The following is a 22,929-nucleotide window of genomic DNA, read 5'->3' as shown; positions in this document are numbered from 1 at the left end:
GTTATGGAGATGCACTGGAGGATTGTGGATTGGGCCAGATCCCTATGATTGGTTATCAATTTACATGGGAGAAGGGCAAGGGGACGGTGGCCTGTGTGGAAGAAAAGTTGGATAGGGTAGTGGCAAGTGATGGATGGTGGGCGTTGGTGGAGGGGGCAAGGGTCTATAATATATTGACAAGAAGGTCGGACCATTCGGCGCTTTTTCTTGATATCCGGCCCGACGTAAGGGGCGGGGCAGGCAATCGGGGTTTTCGTTTTGAAATGGCCTGGTTGTTGGATGGTGGATGTAGGGAGGTGGTGGAGGAGGCTTGGGGTCAGGGGGTGGAGGATTTGCAGGCCCGTTTATAGAGGTGTGGTATGAAGCTCCAAAGATGGGGGGGGGGGGGGTGATCGTTTCCATAAGTTTGGAGAACGTATTGCAATTCTAAAGAAACAGCAGTTGAATTGTAGGGGGCATAGGAGTCTACAAGCCTTGGCCGAGTTTCGCCAATTGGAGACTGAGCTGTCAGTGCTTGAGAAGCAGGAGGATTTTTTTGGAGGCAACGTGCCAAACAGCATTGGATCCGAGGGGCGTATGCGAATACACGTTTCTATCACAGGTACGCTTCTGCCCGAAAACGTAAGAATACTATTTTGCGTCTTAAAGATGATTTGGGGAGGTGGGTAGATGGTGATGCATTGAAACCAGTTGTGATGAATTATTATAATGATATTTTTACTGTTAATCCGGCTGTGGTTGACGGGGCTGATTTCTTTGCTTCGGTTACTCTTCGTGTTACTCAGTCCCATAATGAATGGCTTAACCGACCCTATGACCCGGGGGAGGTTAAAGCTGCTTTGTTTGCCATGTTCCCTGATAAAGCCCCGGGGCCTGATGGTATGAACCCGGGTTTTTATCAACAGTTTTGGGATGTTGTGGGGATGGATGTCACTGATTTTGTTCTTGATTGCTTGAATTCGGGGTCTTTACCGCCTGGGCTTAATGAGTCGAATGTTGTGTTGATCCCTAAAAAACAGTCCCCGGGATTAGTAGCTGATTTGCGCCCGATTGCCCTGAGTAATGTGGTGTATAAAATAATTACCAAGGTTATTGCTAATCGTATGAAGCCTATGTTGGGTGATATAATATCTGTGTCACAAAGTGCTTTTATTCCGGGTAGGCTTATCACTGATAACATATTAGTTGTTGCTGAAGTGGGGCATTTCTTGAATAGGTAGCAGTTGGGTAGGGTTGGTTGGGGAGCACTGAAATTGGATATGACAGAATGGAGTGGTCGTTTTTTAGAAAGATGCTTGTGGCTCTGGGCTTTGAGATGAGGTGGGTGAATTTGATTATGGAATGTGTTACCACCGTGTCTTATAATATTATGATTAATGGGGCATCGGGGGGGGGGGGGGGGCAGTTAATCCCGTCTAGGGGTCTCCGTCAAGGTGATCCTTTGTCCCCATATTTGTTTATTATTTGTGCAAAGGGGTTATCTCTGTTGTTGCAGCAAGCTCAAGACATGGGGGATTTTCATGGGTTAAGAGTTGCAAGAGGGGCGCCTGCGCTCTCGCACTTGTTCTTTGCGGATGATAGCCTCCTATTCTTTAAGGCTAATGTCCAGGAAGCAGGGGTCATCAGAAGGTGTTTAACATTGTATGAGGAACTTTCTGGTCAGACTATCAACTATCATAAGTCAAATATTTGCTTTAGTAGAAATACTCAGCTTGCAGATAGAAATGTTGTGACAGCAGTCTTTGGGGTGCAGCAGGCAGCCAATTTCGGCAAGTATCTAGGCTTTCCGACTTTTGTGGGAAGAAATAAACGAGCTGTGTTTGCGTACATTGGTGATAAGGTTAGGCAGAGAATTGGCTCCTGGAACAAGAAACTTTTGTCTCAGGCAGGAAAGGAAATCTTGTTGAAATCCATGACGCAGGCCATGCCTACTTTTACTATGAGTGTATTCTTACTACCTGACACCTTATGTAAAGACCTGGAACGTGTTATGAACAGATTTTGGTGGCGTAACGGGAGGGATGGTAGGGGAATTCATTGGATGGCATGGGATAAGTTGAGTAAGCCAAAGAAGTTTGGTGGGTTGGGTTTCAAGGATTTAAGGGCTTTTAATTTGGCCATGCTAGGTAAGCAGGGGTGGAGATTCCTTACTAATCGTCCGTCTCTGGTTGCCAGAGTTTATAAGGCCAGGTATTATCCGAAGACTGATTTTTTGAATGCCACAGTTGAAAATAACCCAAGTTTTTGTTGGAGGAGTGTTATGGCTTCTCATGGTTTAATTTTTCGCAATATTAGACGCAGGATAGGGAATGGAGATGCTACTTTGGTTTGGGGGGATCCGTGGTTGATGGGTGAGTCCACCCCTAAAATATTATCTGATAAGCCTGAGCATTTGGGTGAAGTGAAAGTTTCTGGGTTAATAGACCCGGCAGCCTCGACATGGGATATGCCTTTACTTAATGAGCTATTTCTGCCAGATGATATTGCCCGGATTGTTAAAATCTCTATAAGTCCGACCTATGAAGATTTGTGGTATTGGTATGGGGATCCAAAGGGGTATACACTGTGAAGGGTGCTTACCGTGAATTGATGGGATACGTACCTATGCATCCCAATGGTTTCTCATCATGGAATAGGATTTAGAACCTAAAAGTACCCCCTAAGTGGAAAACTTTTTTGTGGGGAGTTATGAGTGGTGTGCTCCCCACTATGGACAACTTAATAAATAGGAGGGTAGAGGTCCGTCCCTATAGCATGCCCTTTGTGTGGTCTTTGCTCTGAAAATATTTTGCATACTCTTGTGTTATGTGATTATTCTAAATGTGTATGGAATATTTCTGGATTGATGGTGCAGTGTATGGCGGGAGATGGGTTTGGTGTGTGGCTTGAAGCCTTGTTCCAGAAAGTTGATGACAATCACTTCTCTTCTATGATGGCCATCATATACCAACTATGGAGGCAACGTAATACGGCTGTATGGGAGTACAAATTGGGGATCCCTCGTCGCGTATATGCAATCGCCACGGCAACCATTGATGCATGGCGTGCGACGTGCGTCCTTCCGGCGCGGCAACATGGTGCGGAGGCAGCGGCTGGACATGCACGTCAGGCTGCAGCTGCGACCGCCGCATGGACCAACGAGGATTGCTTGCAGTGTTCCTTTGATGCGGGCTATGTGGCCCCGCATCTGGGATGGGTGTTTTTGGCATCATTTTGCAACGGCCGGACGGTGGTTTCGTTGCAGCCAAGAACGGTCCATTACCAACCTGCCAGGGTCCTTTCATGGCGGAAGCATTCGCGTGCAAGGAGGCCCTCTCCTGGCTCATAGATCGTGGTATTACGGAGGTTGTACTTCGGACGGATTGCTCAAATCTTTGTCATGCCCTTACTACTTCAACGACGGAGTTTCGCTCATATGATGGTGTAGCTGTTTCAGCATGTCGGGACTTGCTTAGTTCTTTTACTTTGTGCTCTATTATTTATATTCCTCGTACGTCTAATTTTTTAGCACATTCGTTAGCTTTAGGAGCCTATTCACATTCGGACTCTATGGCATGGGAGGACGATCCTCCTATGTTTGTTTCAGCTTTGATTGATTAATATAAGCAGCAGTTTACCTTAAAAAAAAAACCCAAATATCAAATGAACGTGGATTATGAATTGGTTACTTGATGAAATTTTCTCTCTAGATAACTGATGGGATATGAGCCCAGAGACCGGGAGAATAACGATGTTAGGCAGAATGATAAGAAGGACATGACGAGATAACGAGCCAAAAGAAGATGTCAGGAAGTTGGGTGGACGGAGAATGCGAGAGGTGGCCGAAGATGGAGCGGATCAACATAAGTGGTCAGACCAATCAAGAAGTAGTGAGACCAATCAAGAAGGAATCGGCGCAGTCGAGGAGTCAATTGAGCTACATCAATTATTCACATGGGTTAAGGAGGCAAACGGCCCCTCGCAACAGGCGGTCGTGCAAAGGAAGGAAGGGAGAAGAAGTCAGTCAGACGACAAGATGAGTGGGTTGACGACCCACCCAGTGAGGAGTTTAAAAAGGCCAGACGAGTGCGACAACAATTCCTATAAACCCGAGTGGATGGAGGAACCAAGCAGGCGGACCAAGTGGATGAAGGAACCAGGTAGGCAGAGTCGAGTGGATGGAGTAGTCGGGGAGCCGAGCCGATGCAGGAGCTGGGCAAAGAAGGCCGAGTAGTGGGAGGAGTTGGTGGAGCGGAATTGAAATAGGAAGGGTCCAAGTGATCCGGAGAGATGGGCAATTAATGAGCAATTAAAGAGGAATTAGTGACTTTCTCTCTCTAGAGATGAATCCTCCCGAAGTAAACCATCCACCGTCAACCCCTCAACGGTCACCGGAACCCCAAGACCCGTCTTCTCGCAGCTCCAAGAAACCCAAGCGCGATGCCTCTGTCCTTGAATCCTCATCACCCTTACTATCAGCGGTAAGCTCACCACGCTTGGAGCTTCCACATCTAAACCAACCCTCTCCCAATCCTCAAGAAACGGAGGCCTGGGGAACTCCGCCCTCATCTTTCACACCCAATGCGGCAACCTTCTGGGCACAGAGAACCAGAGCACCGGCGAAGCCTTTTACTGTGGCCCCCGAAGATGATAAGGCCGATGATGATTTTGACGTCGATTTCCCAGTGGTAGTAATCACCGCGGAAGAAAAGGAGAGAATCACACGCCCTTGGCGGCGTTCCCTCATCATTCGTCTACTCGGAAGACGAATCGGTTACTCATACCTTCTCCAACGCCTCAGAGCAATGTGGAAGCCAGAGGGCCCGATGGACCTTATAGCGCTCAAACATGACTACTTCATCGCCAAATTCGAATCTCTACGCGACTATGAGGTCGCCAAATTTGAAGGACCATGGGTAATCTTCGACCACTACCTCTTTGTTCAAGAATGGAAACCAGATTTTGATCCCCAGGATGACAGACCCGAGAAGCTTCTGGTATGGATTCGTCTCCCCTCCATCTCGGTAGAGTATTATGATGAGGAAATCTTGAAGAAGTTTGCTCGTAAGGTTGGGCGGCCGGTGAAAATCGATTCCACTACCAGCCTCGTATCGAAAGGCAGCTTCGCACGTCTGTGTGTAGAAGTTGACATTACTAGACCTCTGAGATCGAAATTCACTCTAGAAGACAAGATTCATCTAGTTGAATACGAGGGCATGCATCTAGTTTGCTTTGGCTGCGGCCTCTACGGTCACCGCCTAGACCAATGTGGCAAGACTACCGGCCTCCCAGCTAAGCCCTCTGAGGACGCACCATCTGACATGGCCCAGAACGAAGATCATGTACGCCCCCACCCGCAACCTGAGCCAAATCCGATCCTAACAGATAAGTTCGGTCCTTGGATGATTGCGCCACGAAGAATTGGAAGAGGTCCCAAAAGGCCGGATCACCGCTCAAACCAAACCAGTGCTCCCAACCCGGACCAGCCCCAGAGGCAGCCCAGAATCAACGCTGCTCAGCCTCCTACCTTTCAGAACCAGTCTCGGTTTACACCACTGGCCAATCTGGAAGGAGAGGGGTTGATCCCAGTGCCAAACTTTCAGATGGCGTCTACGTCTAATGCTGCCCCAACCTACCAACATCCTTCTGGGCCTCGTGAACAACCCCAGTCACCACACATTACCTTCACCACAGGAGAACCACTCGGAGAATCCTTACCGAATGTAAGGCCTCTAAGGCAAACACATACTCGCTCCAATTGGATTGCAGGCAGCAGAAGTAGTGCCCCCAGGCGAGCAGCAGCTGAACTTGAGCATACTGTCGTTCGGGGCTATGACAAAGGCAAGTCCATAGCCACAACGGTAGTCTTCCATTCAGACGAACCCATGATGGCTGATTTGGAAGCCTCAGTTCCTCCAGAGAAGCCTCCGGACCCTCCACAAAGGCCCGATCCTCCTGATGCGTCGATGACCGACCTGACTGTTTCTACGGATATCTCTGCTCCGTTCGTTTCTGGGGGTGTTCACCCCATGCGCTCCTAAGCGCATTCTACCCCTTACTATTTATTCACGAACATTATTACTTGGAATTGCCAAGGAGCGGTGTCCAAGTCGTTTCACCGTTCCCTGAAAAATTTGATTCGAGTTTTTTCTCCTTCAATTTTATGCCTTTTTGAGCCTAAGATTTCAGGTACCCAGGCGGACTCCATCTGCTCAAGCTTTGGATTCAAGGATTGGCTGAGAGTTGAAGCAGTGGGATACTCTGGTGGAATCTGGATATTCTGGAACAACAGTTGCTCATTAGAAATTTGCTATACACATCCGCAATTTGTCTTGATGCAGGTCTGCGAACCCAACTCCACACCATGGCTTTTTGCTGCTGTATATGGCAGTCCGAACCAAGCACTCAGGAGGAAACTCTTCTCCGATTTAACACGATCTAACCTGAATATCCGAGGGCCCTGGCTAGCTGCAGGCGACTTTAACTTCGTTACCAGTACAGAAGATGTCAGCAATCCGGCAAATTGGCAGAACTCCCGTTGCACTGACTTCACCGATTGGATTTTTCAAGAAGGCTTGGTGGACTTAGGCTTCTCGGGTTCCAAGTTTACGTGGATGAGAGGCCTAAGTCAGTCGACTTTCAAAGGAGCACGGTTGGACCGCGGGCTCTGCAGTATGGATTGAAAACTTTCATTTACAGATTCACAAATTGAACACCTACCGATGCTCAACTCCGATCATACTCCCCTTCAGATCAAGACTTCTTCTCCTTGTTTGGCATCCAGGCAGAAACCATTTAGGTTCAACATGGCATGGACTTCACACCATCTCTTTCAGGAATTCGTACGCCAAACCTGGAGCAAGGAATTTGACCTCGACCACAATAAGACTATCATGGCCCTAGCCTTCACCTCATGGAATAAAGATGTTTTTGGCAATATTTTTCAGAAGAAGAAAAGAGTGATGGCACGGCTAAGTGGAGTGCAGCGCAGCTTGGCAGAACAGTGCAGCTCGAACCTGATTAAACTAGACCAGAAGTTGCGTAAAGAAATGGAAGCGATACTCTACCAATACACATTTCTACCACATGGCCACCGCTTTAAAGAATAATTCTTTGAAGATCAAGAAATTGAAGGATCTTTCTGATAATTGGATCATAGAGGAAACTGGTATACGCGATCATATTCGCACCTATTTTATAGAGCTCTTCACGGCAGAACCAGCACACCCCATTACCCTCCCTCGTGGCCACTTCCCTCCCATCACTGCTAAAATCTGGAGCAATTTGAACAAGCCTTTCTCCCCTGATGAGATCAGGAAGGCTCTCTTCGACATGGCCCCTTGTAAAGCTCCGGGACCCGATGGCTTTAGCGCAGGCTTCTACCAGCAAACTTGGCAAATAGTTGGGGACTCCATCATCACTTTTGCTCAGGACTTCTTTGCTAATGGCACGATTACGGAGGAGTGCAACGACACTGTTATTACACTCATTCCCAAATCCTCGAACCCAGAGACAGTGAAGCAGCTCCGCCCGATTGGTTTATGCAATGTGACATATAAGATTCTAACCAAAGCCATGACGACAAGACTTAAGGACATCTCGCAGAATCTTATCGGCCAATTTCAGACAAAAGTTTTGTACCTGGCAGACAAATAACAGATAATATCTTAATTTACCAGGAGGTTCTGAATTCAACTTGAAAGAAAACAGGAGCAGTAGGATGGATGATCTGGAAAATAAATTTGGAAAAAGCATATGACCGTCGCTCATGGAACTTCATTCAAGACACCTTGGAAGACATAGGTTTCAACCAGACATGGATAAGGAACATTTTTGCTTGCATCCGCTCACCTAGATTATCAATAGCTTGGAATGGAGAGCGTTCGGAATGGTTCAACCCCGGTCGTGGCATTCGTCAGGGAGACCCTATTTCCCCCCTTGTATTTGTTTTTTGTATTGAAAGACTCAGCCACCTAATTGAGCACGCGGTACTTGCAGGAAAATGGAGAGGAATTAAGCTGGCCAAGCAAGGCCCTCTCATCTCCCACCTCCTATTTGCAAACGACATGGTGTTATTTGGGGAAGCTTCGACCTCCCAAGCTGAAACTATGATGCATTGCCTTGACACCTTCTGCAACTCTTCTGGCGAACGCATTAACTTCCTCAAATCATCCATATTCTTTTCAGCAAACACTCAGCCTTCGGTACAGCAAGCCGTTTTGGAGAGGACCAGCATTCCTTTAGTAACCGATCTGGGTAAGTATCTAGGTGTCCCTTCTATCCATGGTAGACTCACGAATGATTCGTTTTCAGGTATCCTCGACAAAATTCGCACCAACTTATCCGGCTGGAAGGCCAAGGCTCTTACATTGGCTGGAAGACATATCCTTGCCCAGTCAGTCCTTTCGTCCATCCCCTTCTACACCATGCAGACCATGCTTTTCCCTAAAGGAGTGATCGCTTCCATTGAGAGATTAATTCGTAGCTTTCTCTGGGGCGCCAAGGAAGGGGAACGAAAATGCAACTTAGTTAATTGGGAGACAGTGACAAGCTGCAAAGCTGCTGGAGGCCTTGGTATCCGAAGATTAGAGGAAATGAATCTCGCTTTCCTTGCAAAGCTAGGCTGGAGAATAATGATGGAGGATGACTCCTTTATGGCCAAGGTGTTTAGAAGCAAATACGCACTTGATAGTTCCAACCCTTCTATGTGGCGGCCTAAACGAAATATGTCGAATGCCTGGAAAGGTGTTCTTAAGAGTGTCCCCATGATCCAAGCAGGTTCCAAGCACCTTGTGCGTAATGGCAAAAGTACTCTTTTTTGGCAAGATATTTGGGCAATGGACCAACCGCTACGCGACTTGGCTCTGCACCAAATTCCAGCCTCTTCTATCGATCGCACTGTTTCTGACTACTGGTCTGAGACCGAAGGCCGGACGAGTTTGAGCACCTCCTTCCCCCTGCAACTCACGATGCCATAGCACCTATCCTCATCTGCCCAGGGGAACCTCACAATGATCAGATTATTTAGAAGGGCGAGATCTCGGGTTTATTCTCTGTGTCATCGGCATACAACATCCTATCTAATGCCCCTAATGAAGCAACAGATGTGACCTGGGAAAAGATCTGGAAATTAAAAGTGCCAAACCGAATTAGAGCATTCCTATGGCTTGTAAAACACGACAGAGCTATGACTAATGTCAATAGAGCAAGGAGAGGATTCACCTCGGATGATAAATGTTGGGCTTGCCCCAGTCACGCTGAAGACATAGATCACGTTTTGAGAAGCTGTCCTAAAGCTCGGGCAATATGGAAGCTCATTCTCCCCCAGTCCGCAATGTTGCATACCACCTTTGCTGTATGGCTCGACCAAAGACTTACAAATATCAATGGTGGCAGATTCCCCTCAAACTCAGCCTGTCTCTTTGCTGTCACGGTTTGGTGGATTTGGAGGTGGAGGAACGATGCCATCTTCAATAATCACGAGATCCCTCTGAACTCTAATATCAACTGGATTATTCATCAACACAAAGAGATTGCAAGCGCATTTGCCAGAGCTGCCAACTCGAATGGACTGCTCAATACAGCTACCTGGATGGGTGTCAACTGGACGAAGCCCCAGGAGAACTATATTAAGATCAACACAGATGGCAGTGTCCTTCCTCATAACTCCAGGGCTGGTTGTGGAGGCATTGCAAGAGATAGCTCAGGGAACTGGATTGGAGGATTTACTAGTAATATTGGCTCATGTTCACCAGTAATGGCTAAGGCATGGGGCGTCCTAAGAGGCATTCAGCTAGCTAAACTTCTAGGCCTCCAGCATGTCATATTCGAAAGTGATTCCAAAATCATAGTGGATGGCATTTCCTCAAGCTCCTTATCAAACTCCCTCATTTGCAACCTCTTATCAACTTGCAGACGCGAGCTACAGGGCATTAGGGATTGGAGAATCGCATGGATATCTAGAGAGCAAAATAGTACTGCAGACGCCCTTGCAAGAATGGCAACCTCTCGCCCTCGCGGTGTGCATATTCTGCCGCAGCCTCCAAGCGAAATCACTCCGTTTTTAGCTAATGACTCTTGTTTTTTTCCCTTTTGGCGTTTTAGTACTCTGTAAAGACAATTCTTATACTCCTCTCACTATTAATATACTGGGTAGCACCCCTCCTTTTGATTAAAAAAAAAAAAAGAGGAATTAGTGACAATGATGAGGAAGACCGTTGAGGGAGATAACGAGCCAGCAATGATTAACTTGTATTTATAGCCATTATTATCCTTAATTAGTTCATTTAATGCCTTGATGAGTGACCGGGTGCAACGACCATCCTGGTCTGTATAAAAATTCCTTTGAGGGTACTGCAGAAGGGGTTAAGCATTCTGAATAGACACACGAGAGTCTAAGAGTTTGAGAGCACTTTAGCATTTTTCGGTTGTGTGGGCCCACTAGTAAACTGCCCTGAAAGTCTAGAAACCAACACTACCGCCGTCTGTGGGGAACTGACGAAAAGTCACGTGTCCTTTATACTAAAAGTCAAGTAAGAAGGTAAGTTGAAATGGCCGGATGAAGGTCACAAAGCCGTGTCACCGGAGGAAACAACCCGCAAAGCAACGGTCATGACTTGCGTGATCGGTTGAGTTGTCCTAACTCGCAAGGGCGAGGGAGAATTTGCCTCATAAACAAGAACCTCTGCGAAGAATCGGCTGGAACCTGGCCACTACCGCCGTCATAGGCCGTCCCTACGCTTGTCGAGATGCTCACCAGGTGGTGGATGCCTATACATGAGGACAAATGGAGCGAGTGGCTCCTCCACAGCCGATGGCATAGAGAACAACATGTGTTATGCCCTCTGAACAAGAGGGCCACATAAAGGAAAATCGGCGACTAAGTCCTAGACGTTCAAGATTAGGGCGAGAGGCTTCTCATCGTCGGCATTTGATAGGCTTGGCGAGAGAGGAGCCAACCGAGCACCAGGTCTGCTGGAGGACGGGGTTGGATATGAGTCGAGGTCTGGTCATGAGCCTAGAAATAGGTGTGAGCGAAGGAGGGAGGCTATGCACAAGAGGGAAGCAGAATCTTTGGTCGAAAGTAGCGTCAAGAAATCAAGGACTTAAGAGAACGATTGGATGGGAAGTCCAAACCACCTGCTCGTGCCTTGCTAGCCGCGTCGCCCTTCATGCCTGAAATATTTGCTTACAGGGCAGCAACCAAGTTCAAATTTCCATAACACGCGACCTTTGACGAGTCAGGTGATTCGAGACAACACCCGGTGAGCTACCAGGAAAAAATAGTTGATGAACCCTTCTTGTGCCGAGCGTTTCTCCCTACGCTGAAAGGGTTAGCCCAAAGGTGGTTCTTATCTCTTTCGCCACGATCGATTGGGAGCTTTGAGGAGCTAGCCGACCGGTTCTTAACCAATTACGCGAAAAACATCAAGCCCATGCATGATCTGACGTACCTGTCCACAATCAGTCAAGATGAAGGTGAATCCCTAAGAACATATCTAGCTAGGTGGCAGAAAGAGATGCAAGATGTGGAGGGAGTGGATTACTAGACTGCTCTCATGTTTTCATCGAACGGGCAAGCTGTATATCAACCTCCATGATGACAGGCCAAAGACGTATGCCGAGGCCATGCAAAGGGCAAGTAAGTGTGTCGAAACGGAGGAGGCTGTCAGGCATAAGAGACAGCGAGAGATGGGTGGATCAAGTTCCAAAAAACCAAAGTCTAACTCAAAGGGAAAGTATGAGAGTGAAAGACGTAATGGGCCGAATTTGAGGCAGGCCCTTGAAAGATTGGGTGCCCTTCCTTTTCGACCTATCTTGGCTCAGCCAGTACATGAGGTTAAGGAGACCCTGCTCCCTCCGCCACTGCTTAAGCCAGGCGATTGGCTTGACATTTTGGACCAAAGTAAGTTACCCTAGAGACACTGTTGGTATCATTGGTCGGGTACTCACACCACGAAGGAGTGTGCGTACCTGAAGAAGGAGATTGAAGCTTTGATCCAGAAGGGAGCCCCACCTCTGCCCAATCAATGGAGAAGACAACTGCACTGGAAAAATCCAGGTACTGACCATCCGATCTCTAGTAGTCGTGATAAGAGGATGCAGCCTACCTCTGAAGAATATGAGGTTAATTGGAGACACAAACCGGTCATCAACGTGATCGTTGGTGGACCAGAATGAAAGGTCTCTTCGAGTTCCCGCAAGGCATGGGCTCGCCAGTTGTACGTTGGGACCATTTATGGTCGAGAGGACAGCTTGAAGAAGGCTTGTCGAGAGCCAATTGGTTTTACAGATGACGATTTACCTAGAGGACATACTCCACACCGAGACGCTCTAGTTGTGGCGATGTATGTGAATGGAGTTGTTGTTAGGCGAGTTCTTGTAGATATGGGCAGTAGTGTTAACATTTTTTATCTAGAAGCTTTCAATAAACTGGGGTTGTCCTGAGAGAGTCTTAAGCCAGTTCGGACTCCCCTGACTTGGTTTACTGGGGACGCGATTGAGGCGAAAGGTTCTATCAAGCTGTCGATCGAGCTAGCGACATACCCTTAACTAGTCCAAATTATTATTATTTTTTTCACTTCAATTTTAATTTTTGTGTATTTTTATATAAATAAAATTAAAATTTTTTAAAAAAGGAAAATGATATTCCCCCTCCCCCAAAAAAAATTATAAAAATCATAGTATGACACTAAACTCTTGTGATAAACATAGTGTAATTCCAATTACAAACATGGAATATAAAACAATATAATCACAATAAACATTAAAAATAAAAATAGAAAATGGTATATTTTTTTTCTGTATGATATGCCAAATCGTTAACTACATTCGTAAGGCAAATTTTCCTATGAGATCTTCATTTGTAAGACGGGTCGAATTTTTGATAAATATTACATTTTTCCACAAAAGTATTACAATTTTCATTATAAGTAACTCTTCAACTCTTAATATTACATTTTGATTTAAAAAATATTACATTTGTTATCAAAAGTATCACATTTTTCGTCATAATTGTTACATTTTATCTCATAAGTAACAATTAAACAATTTATCCATTAATAGTATTACATTTTTCTCATAAGTAGAGGTAAGCGTAATTCGGATTATCCAAACTATCACCCGAAACCTGAACAAAATTTTAAATTTCGGGTGAACCTAAATAGTTATCGGTTTGGATATATTAAATTTGGTATATTCGAATATAAATTCGGTTCAAATATCGGGTGTTAAATTTTTATCCATACCCGACCCGAAACCTGAACAACTAACCAAAATTTTATTATAAATGATGGATCTTAGCGCTGCACTATGCTTACTTCCCAGTTGATCACTCATCATGTGACTGTTGTAAGTCAAACACGCTTAACCACAGAGTTCTTTGGCTATTTGGTTGTCATATCATACTTAAAACCAACAATCCTCCTCTCAGCACATGCCACAACCTTTGATCACCAAGCCATGTTGCACAGCATGCCTGACTCGGTCCGCGCCTATGACTGTTGTAAGTCAAGCACGCTTAACCACAGAGTTCTTTGGCTATCTGGTTGTCATATCATACTTAAAACCAACAATCCTCCTCCCAGCACATGCCACAACCTTTGATCACCAAGCCATGTTGCACAGCATGCTTGACTCGGTCCGCGCCTGATTCGAACCCGTGACCTCAGCTCTGATACCGATTGATGGATCTCGCGTTGCACTATGCTTACTTCCCAGTGGGTCACCTATCCTGTGAGTACTGTAAGTCAAGCATGTTTAACCACATAGTTCTTTGACTATCTGGTTGTCATATCCTACTTAAAACCAATTGGTGATAAGTAGGTGGACATTAACTATTTAACCACATCCCTCTATGGTAAGTCACAGTACCACGTCTCGAATCGAGTAGGGGCTGAACACCCAACAATAAATATAATAATATAAATTATATGGCCACATGGGCAGCTTAATTGGTCACAGGGATGAAGTTTGTGAAAAAATGACCAGGGATCGAGTCTCACTAGCGTCAGTGTGAGAGCAACTTCTCAAAGTGAGGGGACTCTTTGTGCGCAGTAAGCAAAGGTCTAGTCTTTGTCTTAAGCTGAGTTACCATGATTTACATCCTCTCAGATACTCTACCGGGTCGGAGTGTGGGGGCCCTTGGGGTTGGGCATTCAACCTTTTGGAAAGAATAATATAAATTATATATATAATTTTAAATCTATTTCATAATTAATATTATATTAATTATCAAAAGTCTCTTAATTAATTATTAGTATTTTGTCTTTTTTTTTTTTTTTTTTTTTTTAGTGTATGAAAAAATATAAGTACAAAAATAATAATATCATTTAAAAAAGCTCAAAATTAATAAAAATAAAATTTTGGGTATATCCAAACTAACCCGAAAAAACTCAAAATAATTTCACTCGAACCGGATAGATCTGAATTAAATTTGATTTGGAAATTGGGTGTCAAATTAAAAACATCACCCGAAATTTTTGAATATCTGAAATAAAATTCGGGTATCACATAAACCGAACAAACACCCACCCCTACTCATAAGTAACTATTCAACCCTAAATATTATATTTTGATTTAAAAATATTACATTTTTTCCTTAAAAAATAACAAACAATTTATTTCTAATTAGTATTGCATAAGAGTTAGTTCTAGGAATGGTCCCTTTTATCCTTCGATTTTCAATTGGTCTATTAATGGTCCCTTGACTATTGATCTTTATATATTTTAGTCTTCAACTTTCAATTTAACCATAAGTGGTCCCTTGACTATTGATTTTTTTTTTTTCAAATTTGGTCATCTAGTTAAATATCATTTTAATAAACATTAAATTTAAGGGCAATAATGTAAAAATTTTAGTTATTCACAATGATGAACTCAATGTATTAAATTTATGAACTCAATTTGTCCATCTCAACAACAAGCTAATTTTTACATTATTATTCTTAAACTTAATGTTTATTAAATGGATATTTAACTGAATGACCAAATTTGGAATAAAATCAATAGTCAATGGACCATTTGTGGTCATATTGAAAGCCGAGGACGAAAATTGGTAAAGATCAATAGTCAATGGATCGTTTATGGTCCAATTGAAAGTCAAAGGATAAAAATTGATAAAGGTCAATAATCAAAGGATTATTCCTGAAATTAACTCTATTGCATAAGTATTATATTTCATCACATAAATAAACATCCGCGAGACAGTCACACAGGAGACTCACTCCATTCCTTAATAATCATGAAATATTTTCCATTAATATCTTATACTAAAGTTATTTTGTTTTGTTTTCTTAAATAGAAATATAATTTAACACCAACTCATTCCAGGGTTTTTCTCTCTCTAGATTCTCTCTAGGGTTTTTGCATACCTACTAGGGTTTTCCTAGGTTTTCATACAATTTTGTTCGTATCCTTCCTGAAAGATGGCCGACGATGTTGTAATGGATGGTGTGGTCAACCGACGTGATGTGGGGCAAGCCGAGATGGAAGAAACGCGTGAAAGACGATTGTCGGAAGAGGTTAATATGCATCGGATGATGGATGGCCGACAAGAGCCTCGACGAACAATTAATTGGGGGCAAGTGGGAAGGGAATTGGGGGTGGATGGTGGGTCCCAGCCGACAGGGATGTTACGGGAAAGTGGGGGAAGGGGGGAACGAGGCGGTGGATTGGGGAATGAGGGTGTTGCGTTAGCAGGTGATCATGGCGGTGGTTTTGGAGAGGATGTGGGCGGTTTGGATGGGGGTGTTGGGGGAAGTAGGGGAGACGTGAGCAGTATGGGTAGAGGGGGAATGGTGGCAGTACGGATCAGCGTGGGAGGGGGGCTGGGAGGACTACACGGTAGCAAGGGGTAGTGGGGGGTGTGTCGGAGTTGACGGATAGATGGGCGGAGATGGCTTTGATGGAGGAGGAAGGGGCGGTCTTTATGCAGGAAAGTGGGGATGGGGTAGTAGAGGGTTATGGGGAGGAGGAGGAAGAGACTTGGAGGATTGTTGGGCGGTTTTTGACACAAAAAATGGTAAAACTAGATTTTATGAGACAGGTTCTGGCATCTGTGTGGCAGCCGGTACGTGGAGTACAGGTAATGGAGATTCAGAGGGGTTTGTTCTTGTTTGTGTTTTTCCATAAGACAGATATGGAATACGTGCTGAATGGAGGACCCTGGGCCTTTGAGAATAATGCTCTCGTGTGTCGGGAGGTATTAGATGGGGTGAATCATGTGGATGTGGAGCTGGATATGATTGATATGTGGGTACAGTTGCATGACATGCCTAAGGGATACACGTCGCATGCAATTCTGGAGCAGGCATGAAATTTTTTGGGTTCTTTTGTTAAACATGATGACCGGTTTGAGGGGGCGCCATGGCTAACGTTTCATCGTATTCGGGTGTCAATTTCGGTTGATAGGCCACTTAGAAGGAGGATGAGGTTGATGAAGAGAGATGGGACAACGGCATGGGTAAATTTCAGATATGAACGGCAGCACAAGTTTTGCTACTTTTGTGGCTGTATGGGTCACTTGCATACTTTCTGCATACACGCTAGGGAGGCTGGAATTCCGGTTGAAAGGTACCTGTACGGTCCGGATTTGCGAGCTGGTGGATCCCGGAGCGCTCCTAGAGCGGTTAGGGATAGCTGGCTTGTTCCGGTAGGCGGGAAACCACGACCACTGTGAGTCAAGCCACGTGTAGTGGATGGGGGACAGGGAAGTGGGGTTGTCACACCTACGAGTATGTCTGAGGATGAGGTGGTGGTGGCTACGGCAAAGCGTCGTAGACATGGAACGGAGGGGGGAGAGGGAAGTGGAAACGATGAGGTAACAACCGCAGCTGTTTCAAAAAACTTGTCCATGGCGGGAGCTGGTGTCCAGCCCCGCCCATCATCATGAGTACTCTGAGCTGGAACTGTCGTGGCTTGGGCAATCCACGCACAGTTCGACAGATTGTGGGCCTTGCGTCCAGTAAGAAGCCTGATTTTGTGTTTTTGATGGAGACCAAGGTACCACGGATACATGCAGAACGGATCCGGGTTACGCTTGGCTATGAAAGGTTTGTTTTATGTTGATAACGATGGTTTGAGTGGAGGAATGGCGCTTTTGTGGAAGAAGAATTATACGGTGAGATTTTTAAGCTATTCGCAGAGTCATATTGATGTGGAGGTAAGCTTGTTTAATAAGTTATGGCGCATGACATGCATTTATGGTATCTCCGAGCGTGGTAGGCGGGAGGAGACATGGGATTTACTTGGTACTCTCAAGACTAGATCCTTATTGCCCTGGGTGGTGATAGGGGACTTTAATAATCTACTATATCAGCATGAGAAGAAGGGGGGGAAATCCGTATCCTAATAGTCTGTTACGGGGTTTCGGAGATGCTGTGGATGACTGTGGTTTGATGCAAATGCCAATGAGGGGCCATCAGTATACGTGGCAGAAGGGTAAGGGGACGCCGAATTGGATAGAGGAAAGATTGGATAAGGCTTTAATAACGAATGATTGGGGTCTGCTCAATGAGAATGCAATGCTGGAAAATATTCGAACTCGGGCATCGGATCACTCGATCCTATTCCTCAGTATTAATGTGATTTGCATGCCAAGGAGAAGGGGACCGCGGAAGTTCAGATTTGAAATGGCTTGGCTATTAGATGAGGGGTGCAAAGGAGTAGTAGAAACGGCCTGGCAAGAGGGGAGAACGGAGGGATTGCTGCACTGCCAACAGTTGTGTGGAGAAAAGTTGATGCGGTGGGGTGGAGATCAGTTTCATAAATTTGGAAAGCGAATTAACCACCTGCAACGGAGGCAAGATGCCATACGGAATAGACGAGATTTGGTAGTTCTCGCTGAGTACCAACAGATTGAGAATACTATGAAATGAGTAGAGGCCCAGGAGGATGTGTTTTGGAGGCAGCGGGCCAAGCAACACTGGCTACGCGGGGCTGATGCGAATACAAAATTTTATCACAGGTATGCTTCTGCACGCCGGAAAAAGAATTTTACTTCTACTATTAAATGTGATGCTGGTAACTGGGTGGAGGGGGATGATATGCATGCTGTTATACAGAATTACTTTGAAAATATTTTTGCCTCAAATGGACTGAGTTGTGATGATCCACTTTTTGGAGTCCTAACCCCACGAGTAACGTTGGAGCAGAATATGATGCTAGACCGCCCTTTTGAAACTAATGAGGTTAAAGAGGCTCTTTTTTCAATGTATCCGGATAAGGCACCGGGGCCGGATGGGTTGAACCCGGGTTTCTACCAGCAGTTTTGGGGGATAGTGGGAGGAGATGTATCTGGTTTTATAGTTAATGTTTTGAATTCCTGTGTATTCCCTGAAGGATTGAATGATACTAACATTGTCTTGATACCGAAGAAGGAGATGCCTGAGACAGTAGCAGATTTAAGGCCGATCGCATTGAGTAATGTCATTTACAGAATTATGGCCAAAATGATAGCAAATAGGATGAAAACATTAATGGGAGGATTGATCTCAGAATCCCAGAGTGCTTTTATCCCGGGAAGGCTAATCACGGACAACATCCTGGTGGCAGCGGAGGTGGGGCATTATCTGAATAGAAAGCAATGTGGTATAGTGGGATGGAGTGCATTAAAGCTAGATATGTCAAAGGCCTATGATAGAATGGAGTGGAACTTTCTAGAAAGGATGCTGACTGTTATGGATTTTAGTGAGAAGTGGGTAAAGCTCATTATGGTGTGTGTAACGACTGTTAATTATACTGTAATGGTTAATGGTATAGAAGGGGGGCAAGTGAAACCAACCAGGGGACTGAGGCAGGGAGACCCGCTCTCTCCGTATTTATTTATTATTTGTGCAGAGGCTCTCTCGATGATATTACAGTATGAACAGTTGACAGGTTCAATACATGGGTGCAGAGTAGCAAGGGGGGCACCGCCTGTATCACACCTATTTTTTGCGGATGATAGTCTCCTATTTTTTAAAGCAAATATCCAGGAGGCAGGAGTTATAAGGAAGTGCCTTGCAAGGTATGAGAAATTGTCAGGCCAGGTAGTGAATTATAATAAATCAAATATATGTTTTAGCAGAAATACCCAGGAGGCTGACAAGGCACAGGTGGCGAATTGTCTGGGGGTGGTGCAAGCACCCAATTTTGGGAAATATCTGGGCCTACCATCTTTTGTAGGGAGGAACAAGAGAGCTGTTTTTTCGTATGTGGAGGAAAAAATCAGGCAACGAATTGGTTCGTGGAGTAAAAAGCTACTCTCTCAGGCTGGTAAGGAAGTATTATTGAAAAGTGTAGCACAATCTATGCCTACCTTTTCGATAAGTGTTTTTTTGTTACCTGAGACAGTTTGTCAGTCCATTGAGCGAACTATGAATAAATATTGGTATTGAGCGAACTATGAATAAATATTGGTGGGGCAGTGGAAGAGAAAGGGGAATACATTGGAAGGCATGGGACAGGTTGTGCATACCAAAAAAGTATGGCGGTATGGGTTTTAAAGAGCTAAGGGCTTTTAATATAGCAATGCTAGGTAAACAGGCATGGCGATTTTTAATAGACCCAGAAACACTCGTAGCCAAAATCTATAAGGCAAGGTATTATCCCACAACCAGTTTTACAGATGCAACTATTGGTAATTGCCCGAGTTATTGTTGGAGAAGTATAATGGCGGCCCATGCAATGGTAGTCTCAGGGGTGCGAAGGAGGATTGGGAATGGACAGACAACTCTAATATGGGGACACCCGTGGTTACGAGATAATCCTAGCCCATTGATTCAAACAGAAATGCCACAACAATTGAGAGAGGCACGAGTTGCAGGACTAATTGATTTACAGACTCGTACCTGGGATCCGCATATTTTGTCTGATCTATTTATTCCTGAAGATGTGGAGCGAATAAATATGATCCCTGTTAGTCCTGAGTATGAGGACTCATGGTACTGGATGAGTGACCCAAAGGGGACATATACAGTAAAGAATGCCTATAGGCATATTGTGGGAGATTATGAGAATAATCCAGCGAATTTTGATAAGTGGATCGCAATGTGGAAAATAGAAGTCCCCCCGAAATGGAAAACTTTTTTGTGGAGAGCCATATGTGATATTTTGCCAACAACCCTTAACTTGATATTTAAAAGGGTGGAGGTGGACCCAACTTGCCCTATGTGTGGTTTAGATCATGAAGATGTGTTGCATGCTTTAGTGCTCTGTGAATATTCTAGACTTGTTTGGAATATAACACGGTTGCCTATTATTAATATTGTTGCAGACTCGTTTACAACATGGCTAAAAGGGGTTATGGCAGTCTTGACGGAGGAGCAGATCCGGTTAATGGTAGCAATATTATATTATATTTGGAGAACCCGAAATTCAGCTGTCTGGAAGGGATCAATGATGCGGCCTACCCAGTTGGTCAGAGTAGCCACTGTAGCACTGCAGGCGTACGACACTGCTCGTGTTGGCCGAACCAACCTGGCACCGGCGGCGGACCACGTGAATGGCCCAGGAGGGGGTGGTCTACGATGTTATGTAGACGCGGGTTTCCGGCACGACACAGGCGAGGCTACTTACGGCATGGTAATTATAGCGCCAGATGGCTCGTTTGTGGCAGCAAGGAATGGCGAGTTACCAATTTGTTTTTCACCACTTATGGCGGAGGCTCAGGCATACAAGGAGGCTTTGTCCTGGCTACTTGAACGGGACACCACATCAGTAAGTTTACTCACGGATTGCATGGAATTGGCAGCGATGTTCAGGCACCATCATACGCCGATCCATTCGTACGTTGGGGTCACAGTTGACCAGTGCAGGACGTTTATGTCGTTGTTTAATCGTATTACTTTGGATTATATTTCTAGGCAGGTTAATTTACATGCGCATACTTTAGTTACGTTAGCATTTACTCAGGATCAGGCTATGTACTGGGATGCTATCCCACCTGACGCTATTTCGGCTTTGATTCATTAATACAATCGCAAGATTGACGTTCAAAAAAAAATAGAAATATAATTTCATTAACGTCTTACATACTTACTTCAACAAGTCAAGTCGTAACAACCTTACACCAGCTGGTGGATGGTGCAGCAACCATGCAATATTCCAAGCTCTTGATGTCGATCTTTTTCCTCCTGGATCGGAATTTCTAAAATCCATTAATCAACCCAATCATTATCTACGTAATTTCCTTCATCTCTTTTTTTATTTTCCGCTTTAATTGGGCATCGCAATAATTTAAGAAAAGTCTGTCACTAAGGTTCATAAAATAGGTCGTGACTAGAATAGTATTCCTAAGCATATGCCTATTTTATCGTTTTATAAGTTCGTTTATTATTTTGGAGAATAACTTGTTCTCCTTACAAATGGAATAATTGTTCTGAGGGAAACTTAGAGTGTGTTTGATTTATGAGTTTAGACACACGAAATGAAAATAAAAGTTATATATAATGTTTGGTTGATAACTTTTAAAAACACGTGTATAGGATTTGAAAACTCAATTAATTAAAAAAAGAAAACTGTTACATAATTAAATTTAGGTATCATTCCCAATATTCAGTATTATTCCCTCATCACTTCATCATCGCCTCCTGACTCCTTGTGTTTTTAGCAGAACGTTTTAGATTTATTTATTTATTATTATTTTTTGTGTGTTTTGGATGTCAAAATATCAAGATCAATTGTCTTGATTTTTTTTTTTTTAAACCTCTATGGATGCTGATTATAAGGTTATATGTATCCAAACAATAATATTGGTAATTATTTCAATTGTAGTCTATTATCAATAGGAAAAATATTTTTACCAAAATTCATTTCAATTATAAGTATTTGATTCCCATTCCAATTCATTCCCATATTCGAACCAAACGCCCCCTTAGTATTAGACCATTTCTAAGTTCTTGAGAATATTATATTTTTGTATTACTTAATTTGTCCTTAACTATTTTTGTTATTTATTAGAAATTTATTATATAATAACTAATAATGATAATAATATTAATAATAACAATAATACTATTATTATTATACACAAATTTTAAATTTATATTTTATTCTTTATTTCTTTCATTATTTATGAGATATGATTCATATTCTTTCAAAATTCCTTTCATAACTAAAAGTGATGTTATTGCAGGTAAGTAGGTAACAAAAACAAACTCGGGAAATTTTGGATTAAATGTTTTGTAAAAGTTGATTGTGGCTACTGAGAAGAGTAATTCAATTCTCTTAGGATATTTTAAAAAGTATTGTGTTACGTTATTTTCTTAAAATTATCTCTTAATTTTATCTTATACCATGTTATAATTATATTTTATTTTTTTAATATTTAATTAATGCATAAATTGCCAAGGACCTTGTAGTCCAATGTCACCAAGTTGCTCCCTTATAAGAAAGGTTATGGAATTGAGCCTCAGTGGAAGCGATATTAGTTATTAATTATGAACATATACTGCATTGTAATAGAGCCAGTAGTATTCAGAAAAGAAAATTAATACATAAATTATTTTTATATATGTATCTCTTCATGAGTTAATTTATGAGAAACTAATGAATAATGGGTATTTTTAACTTCAAAATAATAAATTAGGAAAGAATAATGTACTATTAAGGAATAACGGTCAAATAAACCCTCCAATTATATATCAAAATGCAATTACACTCTTGAACAATTACTCTCAAGCCACGTTCCACATAAGTGTTGCCACTAAAATTAATAGTCCGTATCTTTTAAAAATTATATTTTTATAAAAATTAAAATAATAAAATTCATTTAAAAAAATTACAATTAAAACCATGGCAGCACAATATCTTTTTTAAAAATTATAGTACGTATCTTTATAAAAATTAGAATAATAATATTTATTTTTAAAAAATAATTTTTTTAAAAAAAATAAAACAATGGCAGCCAAGTTTGCCATGGACGTAGAAGCTTGACGGGCTTCTCCGTTCAGATTGGACGGAGAAATTCGT

At 43.4% G+C, this 22,929-nt stretch overlaps 2 protein-coding genes across 2 annotated transcripts; both read left to right on the top strand.

Annotated features, from left to right (window-relative positions):
• The first annotated feature begins 1,507 nt into the window (after nucleotides 1-1,507).
• On the top strand, nucleotides 1,508-3,328 carry LOC109174470. The gene is made up of 3 exons (XM_019323707.1): nucleotides 1,508-2,190; nucleotides 2,296-2,494; nucleotides 2,855-3,328. The coding sequence occupies exons 1-3, from the start codon at nucleotides 1,508-1,510 to the stop codon at nucleotides 3,326-3,328; spliced, it is 1,356 nt and encodes a 451-aa protein (XP_019179252.1).
• Nucleotides 3,329-15,404: 12,076 nt separating this feature from the next.
• LOC109174469 (acanthoscurrin-2-like) lies at nucleotides 15,405-15,836 on the top strand. The gene has a single exon (XM_019323706.1). It carries the CDS (start codon nucleotides 15,405-15,407, stop codon nucleotides 15,834-15,836), a length of 432 nt encoding a protein of 143 aa, XP_019179251.1.
• The last annotated feature ends 7,093 nt before the right edge of the window (nucleotides 15,837-22,929 follow it).

The sequence above is a fragment of the Ipomoea nil genome, unplaced genomic scaffold (assembly GCF_001879475.1).
Source record: "Ipomoea nil cultivar Tokyo-kokei standard unplaced genomic scaffold, Asagao_1.1 scaffold0642, whole genome shotgun sequence".
NCBI classification, from domain to species: Eukaryota; Viridiplantae; Streptophyta; class Magnoliopsida; order Solanales; family Convolvulaceae; genus Ipomoea; species Ipomoea nil.
The sequence above is the reverse complement of the archived record's forward strand: the minus strand, read 5'-3'. Positions and strand labels throughout refer to the sequence as shown.